Source organism: Bos grunniens, chromosome 15 (genome assembly GCF_055505025.1).
Source record: "Bos grunniens cultivar Pamir isolate PY7600 chromosome 15, Bosgru_T2T1.0, whole genome shotgun sequence".
Classification (NCBI taxonomy): Eukaryota; Metazoa; Chordata; class Mammalia; order Artiodactyla; family Bovidae; genus Bos; species Bos grunniens.
In genome coordinates, this window is record NC_141179.1 from 45,762,172 (window position 1) to 45,787,461 (window position 25,290).

Consider the following 25,290-nt stretch of genomic DNA (forward strand, 5'->3'; position numbering starts at 1 on the left):
AGACTGGCACCACAGCCTGCACTTGTGACCTGAACAGCCTGCAGTGAACAATTGTGTGGGAAAGTTTGAAGAAGCCCCTCCAGACAGGCCCAGGTGGTCTCTGTCCCCTGTGCCACGTGGCACGCCTGCTGTGGCAGGGAGTCCCTTGCCTGCTATTTGGCATCCATCCAGATTCCAGAATACTTCCTGAAGGCCTCAGTGAGTGGGGATTGTTCACTGTAAATCCAGGCACGGGCAGCACTCCCTGAAACGCTCATGCGGAGGGCATGTAGGCAAATAGAACCTGATGAGGTTTATTTGCTTAGTGTCACTTTTATTGTGTTTCAGGCAGGAAGAAAGAAGCAGGGGAAGGTAAGGCAAGATGAGTCTACAGAAGGGTCCTCAGCCTTAGGCTGGTTTTCTGGAGGAAGTAGCTTTTCAAAGGCCTACAGGAGGGTCTTGTGCAGGCATGAAACTAGCTAAAGAGGCAGGCCGTTATTTTTAGGCTGAAATGATTAACAAATTGCTGAGAAAAGTTGGGTGAACAAACATATATTTGATGCTTCCTTGGACAATGACAAGATTATGGGCTTTGCGGTCTTTTCTAGCTCTTTCCTTTTGTAGCTTTGGTACTTTGAATGGCTCACCGAAACCCTCTGTCTATAAAGGCTTGTCCCTGTCTATCTCCTAAGGGTGAGAGGAGTTCTAACACAGATGCAGACACTTTATAACTGGAAAGTGGTATTCAAATGGTAATATTTTCACTTTCTTATTACGACCGCCTTGCTTGGTGTAGGGACAGTACCAGGGGAAATCAAAATTAAACATCAACAAGAAATATTACTTTACACTATTGATACTATGTATAGAATAGATAACTAATGAGAACATACTGTGTAGCACAGGGAATTCTGCTTAATGCACTGTGGTGACCTGAATGGGAAGGAAGGCCAAAAGGGAGGGGATACGTGTGTATGCAGGGCTGATTCATTTTGCTGTTGTACAGTAGAAACTAACACAACATTGAAAGCAAGTATACTCCAATAAAAATTAATCCAAAAAATAGTACTTTAGTTGGGTAGTGAATAATAGGAGAATATCAATAGGCAACTGTAAAAGAGGAAAGAGCTTGGGCAAAGGCCAGAGGGGAGAAAAGCCAGGAGTATGAGGGTGTGGCCTACATTTCTAATGGCTGAGAAGGTGAGAGTGGGGAGAATTATTAAAGTACATGCTAAAATGCTTTACTAAAAAGAAAAGTTTGGAAGTAAGCTGGATCAGGATGTGGAAGGCCTTGAGCACCAGGGCGTTGGGATGGGTAATGGAACTTCCTGAAAATTCCTGAATGACAGACTGTCATCTAAGCTTTTAGAAGATACCAAAGGCAACATCATCTAGAAAAGAATGTGTGTGCATCCCCACTTGCAGCCCCTCATCTCCCTGTGTGCCATGAGTGGGATGCTATTAATATATTAATACTATAGTATATTGCAGAGGGGCCCTGGCCCCCCATCCTGGAGCACAGCATCCCTGGCCATCTCCCTCCCCACTGTAATGCATCACTGGAGAGGCTGCTTTCTCCTGGTCTGGAGTTTGTAAATCATCTGATTTCCATCATTCCAGGCATAGAGGTGCTTATCTCTGGGGTTGTAATGGATCATGGAGTGACTTCTTGGCCGCCTGGGAAAGAACAAGTTGGGCAGATTCTCTTCCATGATGGTGCCAAGAGGATCATAGACACAGGTGATGCGATGTGGGCCATGGCCTCCAGAACTGTAGACCACATAGAGGACCCCACACAAGAGGAACGAGGCTTCAGCGTCCTGGCTTCTGCATGGAGTGTCCCATGAGTGTTCTACTCCCAGCGTGTCAGGCTCAATTTTTGTGAGAACCAAATGGCTGCGGATGCCTGGCCCTGAGTGGATGGCCCAGAGCCCGTGCTCATCCACAGCCAGGTCAATGTAAGTTGAAGGGGAGTGCTGGTAGGCCAGGGCTCTGCCTGCTCCTCCAAAGAGAAGCATCCGGTCTTCTACAATCCTCTTTTGCAGATTATATTTGATGATCTCATTGGGAGTCCCTTGGCTGTGAAAAAATAGGAAACCTTTGTAGATCACTTGGCCTGTTCCCTGCCAGGAATGTGTTAGAATCAGCTTCCGGGGGGCTGGCTTGGTGCTATCTTCCATGAAGGCCCGTATATTGGCAAATTCCCAGACAGTGTTGTTTCTGGACCCAATGAAGACATAAACCTTTGGAGAGTCACTGACAGCATCTTTCATCCAAGAGCCATCTGTGTCAGTCGTCTTCTTCACTATTTTCAGAGACTTTATGCCCATCAGCATATTGTCACAGCCTAGCCACAAAGGAGGAAAAGGAGAGGTTACTTTATGAACATATGAGATGTCTGCTTTTCTCACAGATTGCTTTTTTTTTTTTCCTTCAGTGTCTAATATTAAATTATCACATAAAGATCAGTCAATGATTGTAGGATTTAATGAATCAAAGATTTTAAAGAATAACTGAGTCTGTGAAGGGAGTTGCTGTCCGGTTATAAGAGCATTCATTAGTCAAGTTAATCAAATCAAGATATAAACAACTATTTGCTGTGTCCTAGGCCCTGTTCACTCTCCAGAGCACTTCAGGTGACGCACTGAGTATGGAAGCACCTAATTCAATTGTGTTTGCCAAGATTTTACTAGGTTTCTGCTGTATACTTAGCTTACAGTACTGTCTTAGAACAGTGCTAAGTACTAAGGATAACAATTATAATATCAACCCTACAACGTGAGAAGATGACCTTCCAGGAAGGATTCTGATTCTTAAACTTTCTAGAACATTGTTGTCATTGTTCAGTTGCTCAGTTGTGTCTGAATCTTTGAGACCCCATGGACTGCAGCATGCCAGACTTCCCTGTCCTTCACTATCTCACTAAATTTGAGTTTGCTCAAATTCATGTCCATTGACTCATTACTTATTTACTCATGAATGCATGCATGCCTTTAGTCAGCCGACTCTGGATACCAACAAAAAGCAAGATACTAAGCTAGGTGTTATGAGCTGGGGGTACAATGGGCTGGGGTACAATGATAAATTAGGCACAGTTCTTGCTTAATAGGTGCCTGACTCTAGATATAAAGCTTAAAATGAATTTTTTTTCAAAAAAGAGGACAGAGAAGAGACATGTCATTTGATACAGGGGAGAACCTGCCTTTGAGTTAGCCCTTGAAAGACACCTTGAAGGACATTCTGAGAGGGGTAGGAGAAGCTTTCCCAATAGTTAACAAAATTGCATTTGGGAAAGTCCTTCAAACTTAGTGAAGTAGTACAGTTTTTCATCCAGTATAAGCTAAATCCTTTGTGTATAAAACTAGATGCATAAAACAAACTAGTTGAAACCTGCTCTGTGCCTGGAACCTTGAGGGTGGAGCTAAGGAATATGGATTTAATTCTCCAAGAAGGTAGGGAGCTACTAAAGCTTTTGAATAAGAATGAAACATGGCCACTGTTCTACAAGACTAATTAAGCTGATAGTCATGTGTACAATAGATACATGGGAAAGAGACTAAAATCAGGGAAACCAAGCAGAAGGTATTTCTGTAATCCAAACAGGATGAAGGGCTCTAAACTAGGTGGAGGAAGATGGAGTAAAAAGAAGGGGCCTATATTTCTCTAGCTCCTCACTGCCACTCAGACTATTACTCTCTCAAAAAACCCTTCCTTCTTTGATCCTAGATCAATTCAAAGATCTGCCTCTGCCCTTGAGAGCTGTGTGTTGGTGAAAAAAATCTCACATTGGTGCCTACTGGTATCATTACACTAAGGGGTCTCCAACGTCAACTGAACCCTAAATACTATACTGCTCTCCATGCTCAGCCCATCTTCCACATGGCAGCTATCTTAAAGCCCTCCTTTTGCCCCACAACTAGCCCACCGATCCTTCATAATAACGTCTTTGCAAACATAAATACTACTAGACGTGAACTTCCTTGACTTCCTGCTCCTCACTTATAGACTTTTTCTTCAACTCCTAACCTTGCTCCCCTCCCACATGTCTTAGAAGCAGCCATGTCATTCCTCCTGTGAAGACTAGTTAGTTCACCTACACTCCTGTCTCATCCTTTCCTGCCTTCTAGTTCCCTCCATGAATGATCCCCCTTCCCATCTCAGATTTCTCCTTCACCACCAGTTCTTTAGCTTGTAAATATCAATTCTCCCACAATTAGACACCTTTTCCAACTTCCTTCACTCTACCATGTTATAGAACTAGACTCTCCTATAGTTTGTACTCTCTGCACCCATTTCTTCACCTCCCATTCTTTCACTTCACCATAACTTCACAAAAATGACCCTTTAAAGCATGACCACAGACTTCCTAACTGAAAATTTCAACCTTTTATGTCCGTATTTTAGCTGACCTTTCTGTAGAATGGCAATATTGATTAGTTCCTCCTTATTAAAGGTTTTTTTCTCCCTCGATCTTTTAAATATATATATATATATTTACTTATTTCTATTATATTTTTTGGCTGAGCTGGATCTTTGTTGCTGTGCGGGCTTTTCTCTAGAGGCAGCAAGTTGAGGCTACTCTCTGGTTGCAGTGCGTGAGCTCTAGGGCACACAGGCTTTGGTAGTTGTGGCGCATTAGCTCAGTAGCTGTGGCTCCTGGGCTCTAGAACACAGGCTCAATAGCTGTGGTGAACAAGCCTAGTTGCTTCCCGGCATGTGGGATCTTCCTGGATCAGGGATCGAGCCCCTGTTTCCTGCATAGCAGGCAGATTTTTTTACCACTGAACCACCAGAGAAGCCCTCCCTTGATCTCTGTGTCACCACAGAGACAAATATCTGCGTTCATCAGGTACCATTTCATTTTCCTCTTCTCCAGGCACATGTTCGCAGCCTCCTTTGTACATAAGCTGCACCTATTGATCTATGTCCTGTCCAGTGGGATGTAGACAGAAGTGGTGTAAGCCCTTTCCACCTGGCCCTTACATCTGCTATCTTCAAGAAGACCTCAGGGTCTTGGGATTCTCACAAGTTAGAGAGAGATATGGGTCAAGATTAGATGAATGCCACTCGCCATTTTAGAAAAAGTGGGTCATCAATTCCAGTCATGAGCTTGTTGCTGGGACTGCCCTGTTTAGACAGTCTGTTGTGAGATGGGCATGTCACAGAGGCAGGGTGTGGTGGCCTGACTAAAAGCATGAGAAATCCTGTATGTCTCCCTCAAATCCTGCCGAGGTCTATATCATAGGTAGGAGAGGAAAGTCTTAAAAAAGCACAGGAAGTCTCTAGGTCTCCCTCACTGACTGCTATAGGGTGAAGTGGTGGAGTGACAGTCGAATGTATAACAGTCTCTTGAAGAGAACTGAACATTCCAAGGGCCTCCGCAAATCCTTCCAAAAGCTTCAATATAAGAAACTGGATGTGTCAGTGGGTTGTCATTTTGTTCTTAATAAATACATAGGTTCTCCAGGCCAACTGGAGGCCAACTGGAGTCAGAGGAAAAGAAATATGGTGAAAGGAGAGAGAGTGGACACAGTAGGAAAGATGTATGGCCAGAGAAGTCCCAGAGGTGGAGGTGAGTAAGCATTTGGCAAACTGTGTGTACTGCCAGCTATTTGGGAACCAGTCATGAATGACAAGGAAAAAAAAAAAATCCAGAAAGATGGGAGCACAAAGAAAAGCAAAGGTGTTCTACAATCAAGAGAAGAAAGAGTTTCAGGGAGAAGTAGCGATCAAGTAATCAAAGTTTATTGAGAAGTTGATTAGGATGAAGACCAAGAATTGACTCTTAGATTTTGCAACATGAAGGTTGTTGGTGACCTTGAGAAAAGCTGATCCAATGGAGCAGGCAGGGGGATTTAGACCTGTGGAGACCTGGAGCTGATCTGAGTAGCTTGGAGGTGAGGAACCCTACCATAGTTCTTTAATCAATTCATCACCCACAATAACCGTACCTTCTTTTCATTCCTCAAGCTTCCATCATAGCCTCCTCACTCTCCTAGGAAGATCTCACCTCTGATTTCACTAAGAAAACAGATGCAATCAGAGAACAATATCATCTCTGGTGTGGATTACTGCAATAGCCTCCCACACTTCCATCCTTGACCTCAGAGGCCACTCTCCACAGCTGCCGAAGGTATCTTTGAAAAATATAAGTCAGATCATTTCCCTGTCTGCTTAAAACTCACCAGTGACTTCCCATCTGACTCAGAGTAAAGCTCAGCTCTACCTTCCAGGCCATCCGGGGCTGCAGGCCCACTGCCTCTCTGCCTTGATTTCTGCAAACTCCCCTACTTTGAGCATTTTGTTCAGCTACACTGGCCTCCCTGCTGTGCCTCAGACTGTGCCAAGCACACTCCTGCCTCAGGAAATTGGCACATTTTGTTCCCTCTGATTGGAACCCTCTTCCTGAAGATAACTACATGCCTTCCTCCCTCGCTCCATTTAGGTCTGCTCACAAATGCTCCCTCATTATCAAGGTCTCCTCTGATCACCCTATTAAAAATGGCAGCCCGCTTGTCCAGCTCCGCACAACCCCCTTACCCTAGCTCATCGTTCTCCCTAGTGCTTGTCATCTTCTCTCTGATATATTATAAATTCATCTGTTAACATATTTATTGTTCAGCTCCCCTCAATAGAGCATAAACTCCATGAGGGCATGAGCACTGTCTCATCTGTTTCATTCACTGCTGTGTATCTTGCCCCTGGGATTGCAGCTGGCACATAGGAAGCCAGTGTTTGCTGAATGAATGAGTTTTCCAACTAACCAATCTATTAATCAATTTCACATGAATCCACACTATTTGCCTTCCCTCCTGCTCTCTTTACTTTTGCAATGAATCTTGTTCCTCTCACCAACACAAGGGCTTAGCACCTGAAATTACCTCCGTTCTCCTGCCCAACAGTCTCTTCCTCCCCCTCTGTAAACAAACAGGTTACCAGATCATCTTAGAAGCTTTCTAGTGTGACCCCATTTCTCTGCTCCACTTTATAATAAAACTCCTTAAAAGAGGAGGTTCCTCACCTCCACTTACGCCCTAAGCTACTCAGATCAGCTCCAGGTCTCCACAGGTCTAAATCCCCCTGCCTGCTCCACTGGATCAGCTTTTCTCAAGGTCACCAACAACCTCCATGTTGCAAAATCTAAGGGTCAATTCTCAGTCTTCATCCTAATTAACTTTTCAGTAAACTTTGATTACCTGATTGCTACTTCTCCCTGAAACTCTTTTCTCTCTTGATTATAGAACACCTTTGCTTTTCTTTGTGCTCCCATCTTTCTGGATTTTTTTTCTCTTGGCATTCATAACTGGTCCCTTATCATCCACCTTTAAGTGTTTTGTCCTCAGACTTTTTCTTTTCTCTATTTATGATAACTTTCCAAGTAACTTCATTCTTTCCCATGGCTCTGAATAGCACTGTAAATTCTGAATAATGAATACATAAGAATTCCTATCTGGAATGACATCTTATCTGGATGTCTATTTAGCCCCAGACTTTTTCATCCAACTGCCTACTCTGTGTTCCTCCTTGGCTACCTTCAAACTTCTCTGTACAAAGCAGAACTCTTGCTTTTATTCCCCAAACTCTCTTCCTTTCCCCATTTCAAGCAAAAATCATCACTCAAATTACCTGTCCAGAAGTCATCTTTGATTCCTTTCTTTCCATCTCTCCAAACTGGCAAGTGCTGGTAGTAAACCTCTCTTTAACTTATGATGTTACACTGAAAATGCTCACTATATTTCTATATCCTCCTCTTTCCACCCCCTCCTTTCCCCCGGCACTCTGTGAATCCTCACCTTTTGCCTGGACTACTACCACCAATTTGTCTGAGTTTACTTTTGCTTATCTACAGAATGTTCTCCACAAAGCAGGACGAGTGATCTGTATAAAAACATGAAGTATGTGACTGACTTGCTAAACGCTTTTCCCTACCACTAACTTGGCCTAAAACATCTATCTGATTTGGCTTCTCCCAGTCTCTCGGACTTGATCCTCCACTCCCTCCCTATACTCCCACCTGGCCTCACTGTACCTGGCCTCACTGTGTGGAGATTTCATTGGCTTTCCTGCTATTCTGGGAGCTGTCAAGTTTGTTTCTGCCTCTTGCACTTGAACTTCTTTCTGCTGGAAGTGTTCTTTTCTTTGATCCTCCACAGTCTGCTCCTACTCATCCTTCAAACCTCAGTTTCAATTTCAGATCCTGAAAAGGCTTCCTGTGACTACTGTATCTAAATTTAAAATGATCTTCTGTAGCATCTCTCTTATTTCCTTGAGATCATTTATTGAGTTTTGTAATTATGTTATCTGTTTTATTTACTGGTGCACTGTCCTTCTCCTTCACTAGACTATAAGATCCACAAAAGCAAGGCTTTTGTGTTCATGTTTGCTATTGTACTCTACTGCCTGAGAGCTCTGTGGGTTCAACAAACATCTATTGAATTAGTAAGGAAGGTAGGTTCATTCAAGCAGATGTTTTTCTAGGGTTTAAATAGTGCTGCACACCCAGAGTTCTGACTGCAGATGTCATAAGTAATAATAATTTGTAAAGCACTTTAGGGTTTTTATAATACTTTCAAATGCATTATTTAATTTAAAAACGTGACACAATATTGTCACCAAGGCAGCATATGGCAGGGATGTGGTTAGGGAGAACCAAGTCCTAGAGAGTCAGTCCTTCCAACAGTCGTGCCATCTGTGGCTGCTCCCAGAGGACTTGCATGTTTCATACCATGGCCAGGACCAAACTTTGGGGCAAGCTATTGAAACTGAATAGAACCCTGTGGAGCTCCTAGGCTCAGAAGACTTTCTGTATCCCCTGTTTCTAGGGAATAGACTCCAGCCTCCATGACCTTCCGTGAGTTCCAAAGGGCAGATTGGAACAGTTGCTAACCAGGGAAGAGGGAGGCGAAGTCAAGAAACAGTAGTGCAGCCTTGGGGCAGGGTCTTGGTTGACTTCAAGAGATGCATATAATAGTATCTTTGAGCTCTCCTGCTGCCGTCTCTGGGGTCGCACAGAGTCAGACATGACTGAAGCGACTTAGCAGCAGAACTAAAATCCCTAACAAATGGAAGATACTCAGTTCAGTTCAGTTCAATAGCTCAGTCGTGTCTGACTCTTTGCGACCCCATGGACTGCAGCACGCCAGGCCTCCCTGTCCATCACCAACTCCCGGAGTTTACTCAAACTCATGTCCATTGAGTCAGTGATGCCATCCAACCATCTCATCCTCTATTGTCCCTTTCTCCTCCTGCCTTCAATCTTTCCCAGCATCAGCGTCTTTTCAAATGAGTCAGCTCTTTGCATCAGGTGGCCAAAGTATTGGAGTTTCAGCTTCAGCATCAGTCCTTCCAATGAATATTCAGGACTGATTTCCTTTAGGATGGAGTGGTTGGATCTCCTTGCAGTCCAAGGGACTCTCAAGAGTCTTCTCCAACACCACAGCTCAAAAGCATCAATTCTTCGGCACTCAGCTTTCTTTACAGTCCAACTCTCACATCCATACATGACTACTGGAAAAACCATAGCTTGGACTAGATGGACCTTTGTTGGCAAAGTAATGTCTCTCCTTTTTAACCTGCTGTCTAGGTTGGTCAGGTTGGAAGATGTTAGCATTCTTCAATCAAGAGAAGGTCACAGTTTGATAATGTTGAGAAGCTCATCAAGAAACCACCTGAGGCCGTATTAAAGGAGGGCAGGCCCTGCACACACCTTGATCCTTGTCAGCTACCCTAGAACCACCAAATCCTCCCAGGTTAGGACTACAGTTTTTCAGGGGACCAGTCAGTTGTGTGCCCTTTTCCTGGCAAACCAATAAAGCTATTCTTTTCTACTTCACCCAAAACTCTGTCTCTGAGATTCAATTCTACACTGTACACAGAGGCTGACTTTTCAGCATCATTATGGAAGTCTCTCAGCCAACAGTTTCCACCATGCCCCATTACTGACCTGTTTTACCAGACTAGGGGTTTGTTTCCCTATGGCCTCTGGGTCAGTTTCATCCTGGTTGGCCTGGGTTATAGAGACCAAATCCCTAGGAAAGGTAGAGAAGCCTGGGACAGCTGGGAACCTTAGAATAAGTTTCAAATATCTCAACATGGCACTCAGGGTCCTTTGTCTGCATTGCAGGAGCAGCTAACAGAAGGATCCCCCTACATGCTGAACTCTGAGGGCTATGCGCTGTGGTGTGGAAGAGAGGGGGCGGGCTGCCCTGTTTACCAGGACCTATCTCTGCCAGGGCTCAGTATGCCTTGTCTCAGTTTGACCAGCTGAATCTGTCTCATGTGAATGCTCTCCTCTTCCCACAAGCTCTGTGATGACAGATGATGAATGAACAAGGATTTAGGACTGTATGTGATCACAGATACCTTTAATGGGGAAGGGGTGGTCCCATGGGCCATGAGAGAAGCTCAGAAGCTGTTCCCTATTGAGGAACAAGTCCAAAAGCTTGAAAAATTAATAAATACCTACAAATACATGTAATATGCTTGGTACTGTGATTAGGTACTTCTTTGCTTATCTAGATCTTATAGTTCATCTAAGTGGTAGATATTTTAATCTCTATCTTCCAAGCTAAAAAAGCAAAGGTTTGGATAAGTAACCTGATAGATCACCCAATTAAGGGAGCCTCTGAGCTGAATCTGAGCTGGAAGGCAGGGCCAGCCAAGACACCCCTAGCCAGGACACCCCCAGCCAGCCCAAAGGACATAGTGGATGGGCTTGTGGACATGGTGGGAAGGGGTGGAGAATGGGTGAGCCTGGGTATGCCTAGAGAGGAAGAAATGAAAGCAATGGACTCCCCAGGGCCTATTAGCAGGGTGATAAGATATCTGTCCTGATTAGGGAGCTCCCAGCCTGCCCATTCCTCTTGGAGGAAAGTCAGCAGACTTGCAGCCAGCTATGAGGGACTGTGGCTAAGAACAAGGAACAATCTATGTCTCATCAGTGATAAAATATTCATTTAAAATACAGCAGAAATGGGACTTTCTTGGTGGTCCACTGGTTAAGCTCCACACTCTCGACGCAGGGGGCCAGGGTTCAATCCCTGATCAGGGAACGAGATCCCACAAGCCACAGCTAAACCTGCATGCCACAACTAAGACCTGGCACAGCCAAATAAACAAACAGTTTTTAAATAATATAATACAGCAGTAATTAATACAAACATTCTTCTTCCTCCTTCTACTCCTCTTTGAAGAAATAGCAAAACACGAGAGTGCTAGATGGTTTTGATCATGGAAACACAGTTCTGGGGGAGAAAGCACAGAAGCTTCCCCTGTGTGCTCCCTTCAGCTTTCTCCTGTCCCTCGTAGCTGGAACCTGGCACTGGGAGTAGAGATCTCAGTGGTCTGAACTCCATTTGGTTCTCTGTGTGACTCCCTAAAAGCCCCTTGGTCAATCTAGCTTTTCCACCTGTAAAATAAGAGGTTTAGCCTGGATGTTGTACAGTTTATTCAGGTGAATATTCTATAATTTTTTCATAAATTCCTCTTCTTTTGGAATTTGGGGAGAATATACTTCCAATGTTTGAATAATGGGGAAAGTTAAAACTCCCTGTTGTGCCTCTCTTAGAAGAGATAATTAGCGGGACTAAAAGGTTGAGGAAGGATAAGAAATAAATTGAAAACCTTTGAGTCCAGCCAAGATGCAAATTATTTAACAGAGATACTGACATTTTGCAAATCAGAGAATGAAAATCTGTGGTTTACCCCTCAGGCAGAACTGTAGACAAGCAATTAGGGTAGAATTTGGCCCAAGGCCTCAGAGTGAATTCTTTTATAAATATCACTTATTTGAAAGTTCTTAATATTTTCCCCCTTTTTCAATAGTAATACTCTCCAGACTTGGTGAGACTTTTCCCTCCATAAGGAACGACTCAATCAGAGTTATATTTTAAAAACAGTGATGTGGGACTTTCTGGTGGTCCAGTAGCTAAGACTTGGTGCTCCTATTACAGGGGGCCGGGGTTTGATCCCTGGTCAGGGAACTGGATCCCATATGCTATAACTAAAGATCCCACATGCCACAGCAAAGGCCTGGCACAGCCAAATAAATATTTAAAAAGAAAAAATAAAAACTGTGCTGGTTATTAGTAGAGAATTAACTTGGGGTAGAGGTGGAGGAGAGGGGAAACAGGGAGACAGGTGGAGAGTCTGTAAGCGTAATTCAGATGAGAAAAATCTAAATAGTGATGGGAATGAAAAAATGGGCACAGATTCAAGAAACAGAAAAAGAGAGGTCAGGTAACTGATGAGTTTGTGGGAACCGAGTGACAAGCCAGACTCAAGGTTGTGAGACAGGAGGGAAGGGGACGGAGCACAACCTTTAAGAGAATGGCATTGAGGACATGACAAAAACTCATCAGAGCCGACCAGGCCCAAGATGGCGTAAGACTTGACTTCCACTAGGCCTTGATCCTCATTATACGCTCATTGTAATACATCAGCAAGCTAAACGCACGCCACCAGTGCCATGACAGTGCTGAGGCCAACCAACAAAAAGTAACATTTTGACTTCTTGGGACTTCCCTGGTGGTCCAATGGTTAAGAATTTGCCTGCCAATGCAGGCGACAAGGGCTCGGTCCCTAGTCTGGGAAGATGCCACATACTGCAAAGCCTGCTCTCTAAAGCCCACGAATCACAACTACTGAGCCCATGTGCTCCAACTACTGAAGCCCATGTGCTTAGAGCCTGAGGTTTGCAAGAAGAGAAGCCACTGCAATGAGAAATCCGTGCACCACAATGAAAAGAGGTCCCCGCTCACCACAACTAGAGAAAGCCCTCACACAGCAAGGAAGACCTACTGCAACCAAAAATAAATAAATCTGGACTCCTTCAACCACCTGAATTGCATTCATGTTAATAAACATTTGTCAGTACCTAGCAAATGACAGTTACATGAGGATGTCAAAAATGACAGCCCTCAGATGAGTAGTCAATAATAAAACTTCAAGTTATTTGTGTCCTGGAAACTAGTGGCAGTTATGCTTTTCCCCCATATTATATATATATATAACTTTTAAGTTTTATTTTGTATTGGGGTATAGCTGATTAACAATGTTGTAATAGTTTCAGGTAAACAGTGAAGGGACTCACCTATACATATAGATTTATTCATTCCCCTTGAAACTCCCCTACCATCCAGGAAGCCACATAACACTAAGCAGAGTTCCCTGTGCTATACAGTAGGTCCTTGTTGGTTATCCATTTTAAATACAGCAGTGTGTATATGTTCATCCCAAACTCCCTAACTATCCCTTCCCCGCATCCATTCCCCCAGCAACCATAAGTTGCTCTGTGAGTCTGTTTCCCACAGAATGCATTTCTGGTATGTCAGCATAGTACCCAGGGTCCTTCAGCTGACTTCTTCTGTCACTTCCCCACCACACTGGACTAATCAGTAATCACCAAGCTTGCCATGGCCTCTCACAAGTTTGAGACTTTGCCTCTACTTTTCCTTAGCTCATCTTCGCTAACTTAGGATACATCTTCTTGTCCTTCAAAACAAAATCTCTGACTCTTGCAGAGCAGCTACTTGCTCTTTTTTGTGTGTCCAAAGCTTTCTGTGCAGTCCTCTTCCAGGGCAATTCTTGGGCTGAATTGGAATTGCCTGCTCACTGTTTCCTTGCAAGCATTTTAGGCAGAATCTATCCTTTATTTGTCTTTTTATCCACAGGGCCTGGGACATGGTACATATCTCACTCACTATTGAAATTCTTATTGCTTACTGACCAAACTCAGGAATCAGTTAGATTCAGATGATGCAGTATTAGTCAGTTGCTACCACAATGCATGCTAGGCCAACTTAGAAATCAAGTAGATTCAGATCACAAGAGGTACATGTGGACAACAGCAAGTGCTATTGCACTGTCTAGAAAGCCTAATTAGATGGAAGACAGGAGGGCAGGAGGACCAGCTTATATGGAATGGTACTCAGTGAGCCATGGGAAGATCCGGCTCTGCAGAAGGGCTGTGAGTCCAGGGTGAGTGCTTAAACAGAGCCTGGCGTACAATACATGCTCTATGTATTCTGATGAGTTTCACAGAACTCTTTAGCAAAACCACATGCTAAGTCCCTTCAGTCATGTCTTACTGTTTGCGACCCTGTGGGCTGTAGCCCGCCGGGCTCCTCTGTCCATGGGATTTTTAAGGCAAGAATACTGGAATGGGTTGCCATTTCTTTGTCTAGGGAATCTTCCTGTCCCAAGGTTTGAACCTGTCTGTGTCTCTTATGTTTCCTGCATTGCAGGCAAGTTCTTAACCTCTAGCGCCACCTGGGAAGCCCAGCAAAACCACATCAAAGGTTTATCTAGGTTCCCAACTCTAGAAGTATTTCATGGCACCCAGTACAGAGCCCTGCCAGCTTCCCTTTATTGGTGATTAGCCATTGAGTCTGAGAAGAAAACAGAGGATGCATGGCTGTTGGTTTGTATGGCTATGTGCTGCTCAACAGCATGGAGTGTGAGGAAGCTGGGAAGACCTGTGAGCAATAGTGAGTGCATAGCTTCCACTGCGGGTCTCTATAGCTGGAGTTCAACACAGCCAACCTCCTTCATGTGTGTCCTTTCAGAAGAGGCCAGCTTTCCATAACCTCCTTACCTTAGCTGGTTTTCTTCTGTAGTATTTAACTTCGATCTGACATATTGTAAATTTTCACACTAACACCCCACTCCAGTACTCTAGCCTGGAAAATCCATGGACAGAGGAGCCTGGTAGGCTGCAGTCCATGGGGTCGCTAAGAGTTGGACACGACTGAGAGACTTCACTTTCACTTTTCTCTTTCATGCATTGGAGAAGGAAATGGCAACCCACTCCAGAATTCTTGCCTGGAGAATCCCAGGGACGGCGGAGCCTGGTGGGCTGCTGTCTATGGGGTCGCACAGAGTCAGACACGACTGAAGTGACTTAGCATAGCATAGCATAGCATAGAATATTAGTTCTATGAGGGCAGGGCTTTTTGCCTAATGTGCTATGTTCACTGCTAGATATCCTGTCCTAGATTAGCATCTGGCACATACTACAATTTCTCTATTTTAATTGTAAATATGTTAAATATCAAGAGATGTTAACATACATCAACAAAAACTCTCTAGGGTCCTGAATAATTTTTTAAAAAATGTAATGAGTTTCTGAGATAAAAGTTTGAGAATTGTTGTCCTAGAGGATCCAGGCTGGTCAACACTCATGCACAAGTGAAGCATGGAACTGGCAGTCCTCCAAGGAATTTCTGATCAAACAGCCTCTGTTTTGCATTAGTTATCTAACTGTTGCGACATCTTAAGCATTTCAAGCTTATAATTATGAACTTTCTGCTTTTATTTAATTTTTATTTAAAGACTGAGCTGAGTTTTGGTTTCTGCATAGTGGGTTATTATTATTATTTTTTTCCTTCAATATTCTTACTTAAACTGAAAAGGATGAAAATTTTCTCAGTGTCAAGGTGTGATACTGCCATCCTCCCATTTATCTAGCTAGAAAACAGAATAATTTTGACATTTTGCCATGAATTCTTCTTATACAATCAGTCATACTGATGCTGTTCTATCCTTTCTCAAAGTAGGCTGGTGTAGCACTTGCTGACCTCATCCTGAACTTTGCAGCAGCCCTCTTACAGGTTCTTCAGTCTCCCCTCAGTCACACTGGTGCTCCATCCATTGCCTTCATATAGATATTTGCATACTTAAAAACTCATCTTGATGACTGCCTCTTTCCCAAAGCAGCAAGACCAAAAGTCTCATACTGATGTTATTAGAGGTTCTATTGGAAGAATGGGCTCCAGAGCCAGACTTGAACTTGCTTTGGCAAAAAAAAAAAACTTGGTGAAAGCAACCAGATCTTGGTATGCATGTGCCCTCTCCCTCAGACATCTTCCTCAACCATGAGAACAAGCCCAGGTTTGCCTCCAAAAGATCAGATGCCACGTGGAGAAGAACCAAGCCACTGCAGCCGAGGCCGTCCTTAGCCGGTCATCCCCTGGGGAACGTGCCACTAATGGTGGATGCACTAGGGAGTCTGCTGGGAACAGCTAAGACTGGCCCAGGCTGACAGAACTGCCCAGCTGCCCCGTGGACTCCTGGGAAATAATCAATGATTGTTTTAGTCCACTAAGTTTCAAAGTGGTTTGTCATATAGCACTGTTGTGGCAGATACCTGGTGCAGGGCCAGGGTAAGGGAACTGCGAACAGATAGGGAAACTGAGATGAATCTAGGGGATGGTGCTTAGTCTTCAACAGAGCAGGAAACTCCGAGTCACAGTTTCATCATCTGAATAGAAGTCATAATAGTATCTACCTAGCTGAGTTGTCATGGGTATTGGACAACATACCAGACAAAAGAGGCTTAATGGAATCCCTGGTAAATAGTTGCTTCCACTTTCCAATAAACTGGTCCTCAATGTCAGAAAATACTGAACCCTACTCTGTGCCAGGCACTGTGTTAGACTTGGGGAAAGAGCATGAACCGTGTAGAGAGGCATGGAGTATACTTCAATATACTATATGAAAGTAAGCTTTCAGAAGAGCAGGTTCAACATAGCATAGAGAATCAGGTAGACTGGGGATAGACAGTACTGGGACAAGACTAAGCGGGAAATGTTCAAAGCTGCTGTGTTCAAAACTTATGGTTACCAAAGGGGGAAGGGAGGGAGAGACAAATTAGGAATTTGGGATTAATAGATATGACAGTAATATACATATTAAATAAAAAACAAGGACTTACTCTATAGCACAGGGAACTATATTCTATATCTTGTAATAACCTATAATGAAAAAGAATCTGAAAAAGAATATATACACATAACCAAATTTTTCTATGTATAAAACTGAATCACTTTGCTGTACATCTGAAACACTGTGAATCACCTATACGTCAATAAAATAATAATTTTTTAAAAAACTAAAAAAAAGGTGCTGTGTTCAATTGTTGGCTTATTATCTACTTTTATAAAACGGTAAATACAATAGACACAGTATATACTATGTCCGTGGTTTTTATTTAATCAGCAGATATTACTTTCAGAGAGAATAACAAAACAAATTATTTAAAGAAAGTTAGATTGGGGTCAGTTGTAAAGGACTTAATGTTATTTTATGGGGTTTGCTTTACCCTGTAGGTTGTAGTTGCCTTGAAAGATGATAAAGCAATGATAACACTGGTAGCAATACAAGATGAAATCCTGGAACAGGAAGATCAGTTAGGAGTCTTGTACAATAATCAGGACTAGAGATGATGAGAGAGCAGGGTAGAGGTAAAGAATAAAGTTGAGGGATATTCAGAAGGAAGAATCTATTGGATATGGTGACTTATCAGATGAGGCCCAAAGGAATGCTCCTGAGATTCCCACCCCAGGAGTGTGTGGTGGGGCTCTTCTGTTAACTGAGCAAAGAGTGGGGAAAGCAAAGGAATGTCATTGCTTAAAAATAAGTGAAGGAAAGGCAGGGAATTAAAAACCAAGGGTTAGAGGGAGAGGGGAATTGACCCTTCTTGGCCAGGATTTGAAAGAATGATTTAAAGCAATTTGTTTATGAGTAGGAATCATCAAATAATGACCAAGAGGTGTGATATGGTGTTCACGCATGTCCCACAATAATGAGGTCCCTGGGTGCAGGCATTTAGTCTCAGAGCAGAGGGCTTCTACCTGAGGACCTCTGTGACAGCCCTGGAGATGGCCTGCCTGGCTCCAGTCCCTCCCTCTTATGAGCACCCAAACTCCCCTACTGCCAGTCCATTCTGAACGCTGGGGCCAGAATGATCTGAAAACACCGACCTGAGCCCGGACACTCACATGCTTACAGAGGAGTAAGCAAAACAGCAGGGTGGGAACGGTTAGTATGTGTAGGAGTCAGCCTGTCTTTGTTTGAATCCTCCTCTGGAATTATTAGCTCCTCACAGTTCACATGATTTATTCACGCAGTACCCTGATTTCCATATCTATAAAATGAAGATTAATTCTAATACTTATCACATAGGTTTGTTGTGAGAATTACCTGATGTAATCCAATAAGACTCCTTTAAATACTTAAAGATTACAAGGTACATCATAAGCACTCAATAACTATTAACTACTATTATTCATTGTATTTTCATCCTCCACAGCTAGAAGGTGAAGAGGCTCGGTACAAAGGAGTTTAGCTTTTGTCTGTTTCTTTCATCTCCTCTCTACCACTTCTCCCTACACTAGACGTCTGCAGAACACTAAGCCCGATTAGGCCTATGGACCTCTATATGCTGGTCATTTGCTTGAAAGGCCCTCTACTCTCTTCTCCATTTAATTAGTTCTTTTCCAACATTAAAACTCAGCTTGAGACTTCTGTGGTGGTCCAGTGGTTAAGAATCTGCCTTGCAATGCAGGGGATGCAAGTTCAATTCCTGTTCAAGGAATTAAGATCCCACATGCCACAGAGCAACTAAGCCCTTGCCCTGCGACTGCTGTGTCCACACACTAATGCCTGCCCCTGTGCTTCTGTGACACCCTCCATCAGAGCAGCCATCATCCCATCTATTATTCTGGGTTTGTTTAGATGGTTTCCCTACTTGGCTGCAAGCCTCTTGAGGACAAGAATGTTATCCTAGTCAAAGTTCCAGCTCAAATGCCTGGCATAATGCCAACATATTTCTCAAATTCAGTTAGACTTCTGTTGAGTGAATGAATAAATGAATGAGTCACAGGGAGAATGAATGGGGAGGTTCACTCCACCTGGAGCCAAAAGCCATCAGCTAAAACAACTTAAGGGGGATTCCCTGGTGGTCTAGTGGCTAAGACTCTACACTTCCAATGTGAGATCAAATCCAGGTTCGACCCTTAGTCAGGGAACTAAGATCCCATGTGCTGCAACTAAGAGTTTGCATGCCTAAACTAAGAAACCTGCATGTCCCGACGAAGACTGAAGGTACTGCGTGCTGTAGCTGAGACCGGCACAGCCAAATAAATATTAAATAAATATATTAAAAAAAAAAAACAATTTTGGGACCTTCTTTTAATACCTGTGTGATGGTCCTAGTGGTATCCTCATAGATCACAGGCCTTCCAGGTGGGTGCACAAGAAGTAGACTGGCCTTTTTGAACGCAGCACAGTGACCTATGGGACTCTCCAGTAGGCAGCATAGAATAAGCTGGATGTACACTTTTGGTATTGCTGCCCAGGACTTGTGAATGCAGCTGCTGTGTGTGTATGTGTGCACATACACACACACACAAACACAGGTACTCTCATATTCTCTTGCACTTACACCTGTGTATACACCTTTGTGGGAGATATTCTTCTCTGTTACAATTTAAGAGCTATACATCTCTCAATGTTTTGTTGCACTCATCACAAACTAATGGACCTTGGGAGTTGGCTCACAAATACATTTTATTTGGCTTCCAGTGGGATTTTTGCTTGTTTGCTTTATTTTGTTTGATTTTTAACAGTTTTGAATGTGAGGCACTCAAATTTATACTAGCTGAGTGGATCCCAGAGGCATGTGAATTTGCAGCAACACACTTTTTTCTCTGAAACATGATCTAACAAAAGATATGAGTTATTTACTTCAGTAGGGAGAGGGTTATTGGAGGTTATTTGCAAGCACCCTTGCAAATAAAGGAGCTGGACTAAAACAGGAAATAAAATAATGCTATAATGACTTGTTTTGACTGCCTCAAGAATTTTTCTTTACAAGCTGTTTACAAGTTAAAAAGAGGTTAATACTATTCTGATTCACACAAGAATGGAGCCTGTGGAATCTGCCAAAGACTGTTTGTTAGATAGATTCTTAATCTGGGCATCTGAGCCGCTGGTGCTTTGCCGTAAGTTGCCAAGTGCAATGCAAAATTTCTTTTTTTACTTATAGCAATTATAGTACCAAAGACTTGGAGTGACTTTGTAAGTTAAATTGTATTCAGGTAACTTTCACTCACTGCATTCTAAATTGTGTGTTAGACAGAAAGGGGGGGTGGTGGGGAAAGAAAGAAAGAGAAAGAGGAGAGTCTATATGAGTTAGAGTTAAGATTCTAAGAATTTTACCTTATCCCCAAACATCCCTGGAATTGTAGGCCTCACATGAACATCATTTGAGCATTACTTCTAAATAAAGGCTAAAACTAGAGGACACCTCTAGAAAAAAAATGGCTTAATTACAGAGCAACTCTACCTTATTTACTATCCCTAGCATCCCATTTAGACTGATGGTCAAAATTTCTTAGGAAATCTCCTAAGGCATAATGTTGAACTTTCTGAGAAAGTTATGATATCCTATCTTTCTAAGTTTTTCAAAGACACTCTCTGAGACGGCACGTATGTATGAATGAAACTCTTAATGTGACCTCTAGTGACCCTCCCTAGCCCATAATCCCATATTTGGCTACACAAGGGTTTTGACTTGAGTCTTAAGAATTCCTGTGGAAGTTCCAGAGTTGGCACAGTTCCAGCGGCCAAGGTTAGAAGACAGGAAGATGGGAGCCTTTTGGGAAGAAGGTGGGTAGAGGAAACAGCACCAGCTGGGATGCACAGAATTCTAAGGCTCCCACCCCCACGGTCATGCCCTACAAACTTCCTCCCCTTGAGTGAGGGCAGCACCTGTGAATATGATAGTTCTGCTTGACTAGGTTACATTACAAGACAAAACTAAGGAAATTCTGTAGATGTAATTAAGGTCCCAGGGACTTCCCTGGTGGTGCTGTGGTTAAGAATCTGCCCTTCACTGCAGGGGATGTGGATTTGATTTCTGGTCAGAGAACTAAAATCCCACATGTCTCAGGGCAACCATGCCTGCATGCTGCAACTAGAGAACCTGTGTGCCACAAACTGCAGAGCCCAGGCACTGCAACTCCTGAGCCCACATGCTCTAGAGCCCATGTTCCACATCAGAAGCCTATGCACTGCAACTGGAGAAAAAGCCCAAGTGCCACAGCGAAGACTCAGTGCAGCCAAAAAATATTAAAGGTCCCGAATCAGTGGACTTTGAGTTAATCAAAAGGAAGATGATTATAGGTGGGCTTGACCTAAATCAGATAAAAAACAGGGGCTGAGCACTTCCCAAAGAGAAGCACTCTCCTCCTGGCCTTGAAGGAGCAACAACCACATTGTGGGCTGCCCGTGGAGAGGTGTGGCTTCTCGAAGCTGAGGGCCTCCATCCTACAACCCCAGGAAGGTGAATTCTGTCAACATCAATGAGCTTGGAAGAGGGACCTGAGCTCAAGGTGAGAATGTAGTCCAGGTAACACCTTGACTGTACCCTCGAAAGACTGTTGAACGAAATGTCCAGATAAGCTGTACCTGGACTCCTGAATCCACAGAAACTCTAAGCCAATAAATGTATACTATTTTAAACTGCTAAAGTTGTGGTAATTTGTTACACAGTATTAGCACAACTAACACAGGCAAATCTACTAAGAGAAACAGCCCAAGGAATGGGGGAGGGGACAATATTTAAAACACAAACAGTGCATGGAAGGGGAATACACTGGCACCCCAAAGTCCATCCCTGGGCACAGAACCTCTGCAAACAATAGGTCAGAGCGACCCCATGGACTGGGGCCCACCAGGCTCCTCAGTCCAAGGAATTTTCCAGGCAAGAGTACTGGAGTAGGTTGCCATTTCCTTCTCCAGGGGATCTTCCCAACCCAAAGATGGAACCCGGGTCTCCCACACTACAGGCAGAATCTTTACCCTCTGAGCCACCAGGGAAGCCCAATAACCACACAGTTGGGATTGTTTACATCTTTCCCTAAACCAAGCTCTGAGGGGCCCGCTATCGGCATCTCTTCTACAGACAATTTTTACAGACTTCTCCTTGGCAGGTCCTGACCCTGGATCTGTGAGTACAGGAATGAAGACGTCAGGTATGTTCACATTCTGGTTAAGGTGTCAACTACACACAGATGTGTGTAGTTGAGTGTTAGTGCTGCCTCAGAAGACTGAATGAGGTGCTCTGGGAGCACTAGGGGCCAACCCGTCTAGTGGAGGCCCCAGAAATGTTCATGGAGAGTCCACAGCAATTTTGAGTCATAAAGGGTGGGCAGAAAAATTATATATATATATTATATATATATAATATATATATATAATTATTATATATATATTATATATATATAATATATATATATAATTATTATATATATATTAGAGTGGTTTCCCCACCAGGGCTTCCCTGGGGGCTCAGACAGTAAAGAATCTGCCAGCACTGCAGGAGACCCAGGTTCAATCCCTGGGTCAAGGAAATCCCCTGGAGAAGGGAATGGCTACCCTATATATATATGTACAAAAATTGCTACTGCATGTGAGTGAGTTATGCGGGAAAAAGAGGGACATCATCTCAGGCCACTTTGTGATGGGCCTTCCCCATCTAAAATGCTGACATTTGAGTGGGTTTGTTGCTGTTGATAATTGATGACAAACAACAAAAACAGTCTACACCGAGGAGTGAGAGCATCTGTGCGTGTTGTGGGAAGATGCACGTAACAGCGGACGGCAGCAGGAGGTAAGACCAGAGGCAAGAGAAGCGGTGAGAAGGCCAGCGCGGGATACAGGTGTGTTTCCGCTTGCTCCTTTGTCCCTGCTATGAGCACAGGGCCCACCCAAGAGTAGGGGGCAAAAAGTGCTTATTGAATCATAAACCGACAGATCATCAAAAGAGGGCTCCCAAGGCAACGGGCATGGAAGCAGCAATTCTGAAAACGCTGAAAGAGTTTTCACTCACCATGGAGCTGGGAGAGGGAATATTTTAGGCATCCAGGGTGTGAGGGATGAGGCAGAGGAGAGGGTTGTAAAAACAGAAAGTCCAGACTCAGGACCTCTGTTGAGCTCTAGGTGGAGTAGAAAGGGGCCACCTCAAGGCCTGAGGGGTTTAGAGTGTCTCAGGGATCCAATCCAGCACCACGGTTCAGGCTTGGGGTCCTCCCTGACTCTCAGCATGAAAGTTCAGGCACATTCTAGCTCAGGCTACATTAGCAGCCACTCTTCCCTCCTGGTCAGCATTTTAGGGAGCTGTTCATTTTCCACTGGCTCATCCTTACCCTTATGCCTAATCCATAGACCCATGTTCTCCCTCAGCTGTTCCCTCTCTGAGTATTCCCAGATGGTGCTAGTGGTAAAGAACATGTGTACCAATGCAGGAGATTTATGAGACACAAGTTTGATCCCTGAGCTGGGAAGATCCCCTGGAGGAGGAAATGGCAACCCACTCCAGTATTCTTGCCTGGAGAATCCCATGGACAGAGGAGCCTGGAGGACTATAGTCCATAGAGTCACAGAGGTGGACATGACTGAAGTGACTTAGCATGCACGCATGCTTCCTCTCAGAAGGAGGAGGTTCATCTCAAGACAAGGCTGAAAAGGACCACTCACTTGACCAGTTTGACTAAGTGCTTCTTCTTGTAGATAAGGCACTCTCCTCTCTGTCTTATGACTCACAGATAAGATGTTCTTTTATCTACCAAAACCTAATACTCCTCTGCCCATGCTAATAATCCCCCTGCCCATTCATTCATTTGTTCACTTAGTTACTCACTGACAAATATTTATTGAACATCGACAGTATTCTAGGCGCTGGGACTCAGCACTGAATGTGAAACACAGGATCCAGGCTCTTATATGAGATGAGGAGGTATAAAATGAACAGCAAGCAAATAAATGAACTAGAAGACCTCAGAGTAAAAAGTGCTCCAGGAAAAAAAACCCCAAAAGAGTGAAGTAGTAAGTGCTCCAAAATGTCTCCTGGGTTTCCTGTCTCAACATATTTCAGACCAACCACCCAAAGGCCTAAGCGCCAAACCTAGGAAGCATCTTGGACTTACCCTTCTCACTTATTTTTCACATTCAATTATCAGTCACAAAGCCATGCCTATGCCGACTTTCAATGACTCTCAAATCCATCTGTCCTTCTCCACCCCACTGACACTTCATGCAGAGATGATAACTTGTTGCCCATTTACTGCAGCATTTCCCTAATTAGTGTCTCTTTAGTCTTGCCCTGTTCCCACCTCTCAGGGCTCTGCTTGCTGCTGCTGCTAAGTCACTTCAGTCGTGTCCGACTCTGTGCGACCCCATAGACAGCAGCCCATCAGGCTCCCCCGTCCCCGGGATTCTCCAGGCAAGAATACCGGAGTGGGTTGCCATTTCCTTTTCCAATGCATGAAAGTTAAAAGTGAAAGTGAAGTCGCTCAGTCGTGTCTGACCCTCAGCGACCCCATGGACTGCAGGCCTCCAGACTCCTCCGTCTATGGGATTCTCTAGGCAAGAGTACTGGAGTGGGGTGCCATTGCCCACTCTGCAGGGCTCTGCTTAAAATTGCTCAATAGTGGAGGGAGGCATAAGAAGGAGGGTGTGTGTGTATATATGTGTATGTGTGTATATATATATATATATATAAATAAACACACACATATGTGTATATACACATAGATATTCACATACATATAGGACAGAAACAGTATGGACATAATGGAAGCCGAAGATATTAAGAAGAGGTGGCAAGAATACACAGAAGAACTATGCAAAAAAGATCTTCACAACCAAGATAATCACGATGGTATGACCACTCACCTAGAGCCAGACATCTGGAATGCGAAGTCAAGTGGGCCTTAGGGAGCATCACTACGAACAAAGCTAGTGGAGGTGATGGAATTCCAGTTGATCTATTTCAAATCCTGAAAGATGGTGCTGTGAAAGTGCTGCACTCAATATGCCAGCAAATTCAGAAAACTCAGCAGTGGCTACAGGACTGGAAAAGGTCAGTTTTCATTCCAATCCCAAAGAAAGGCAATGCCAAAGAATGCTCAAACTACCACACAATTGCACTCATCTCACATGCTAGTAAAGTAATGCTGAAAATTCTCCAAGCCAGGCTTCAGCAATATGTGAACCGTGAACTTCCAGATGTTCAAGCTGGTTTTAGAAAAGACAGAGGAACGAGAGACCAAATTGCCAACATCCATTGGATTACTGAAAAATCAAGAGTTCCAGAAAAGCATCTACTTCTGCTTTATTGACTATGCCAAAGCCTTTGACTGTGTGGATCACAACAAACTGTGGAAAATTCTTCAGGAGATGGGAATACCAGACCACCTGACCTGCCTCTTGAGAAATCTGTGTGCAGGTCAGGAATCAACAGTTAGAACTGGACATGGAACAACAGACTGGTTCCAAATTGGGAAAAGAGCACATCAAGACTGTATATTGTCACCCTGCTTATTTAACTTATATGCAGAGTACATCATGAGAAATGCTGGGCTGGATAAAGTACAAGCTGGAATCAAGATTGCTGGAAGAAATACCAATAACCTCAAATATGCAGATGACACCATCCTCATGGCAGTAAGCGAAGAAGAACTAAAAAGC

The 25,290-nt window shown here is 43.7% G+C and overlaps 1 protein-coding gene across 4 annotated transcripts in view; it reads right to left on the reverse strand.

Moving 5' to 3' along the window:
- Positions 1–292: 292 nt before the first annotated feature.
- The window catches only part of OLFML1 (olfactomedin like 1), a 30,213-nt gene continuing 5,215 nt past the window's right edge, over positions 293–25,290 (reverse strand). For 3 of the 4 annotated variants that reach the window (XM_086340283.1, XM_086340284.1, XM_086340285.1), the window contains one exon: positions 293–2,326. In XM_086340283.1, coding sequence (XP_086196409.1) covers positions 1,536–2,326 — 791 coding nt within the window. In that variant the 3' untranslated portion in view covers positions 293–1,535. The remainder of the gene's footprint in view (positions 2,327–25,290) is intronic. The other variant, XM_086340287.1, reaches the window with a different exon arrangement.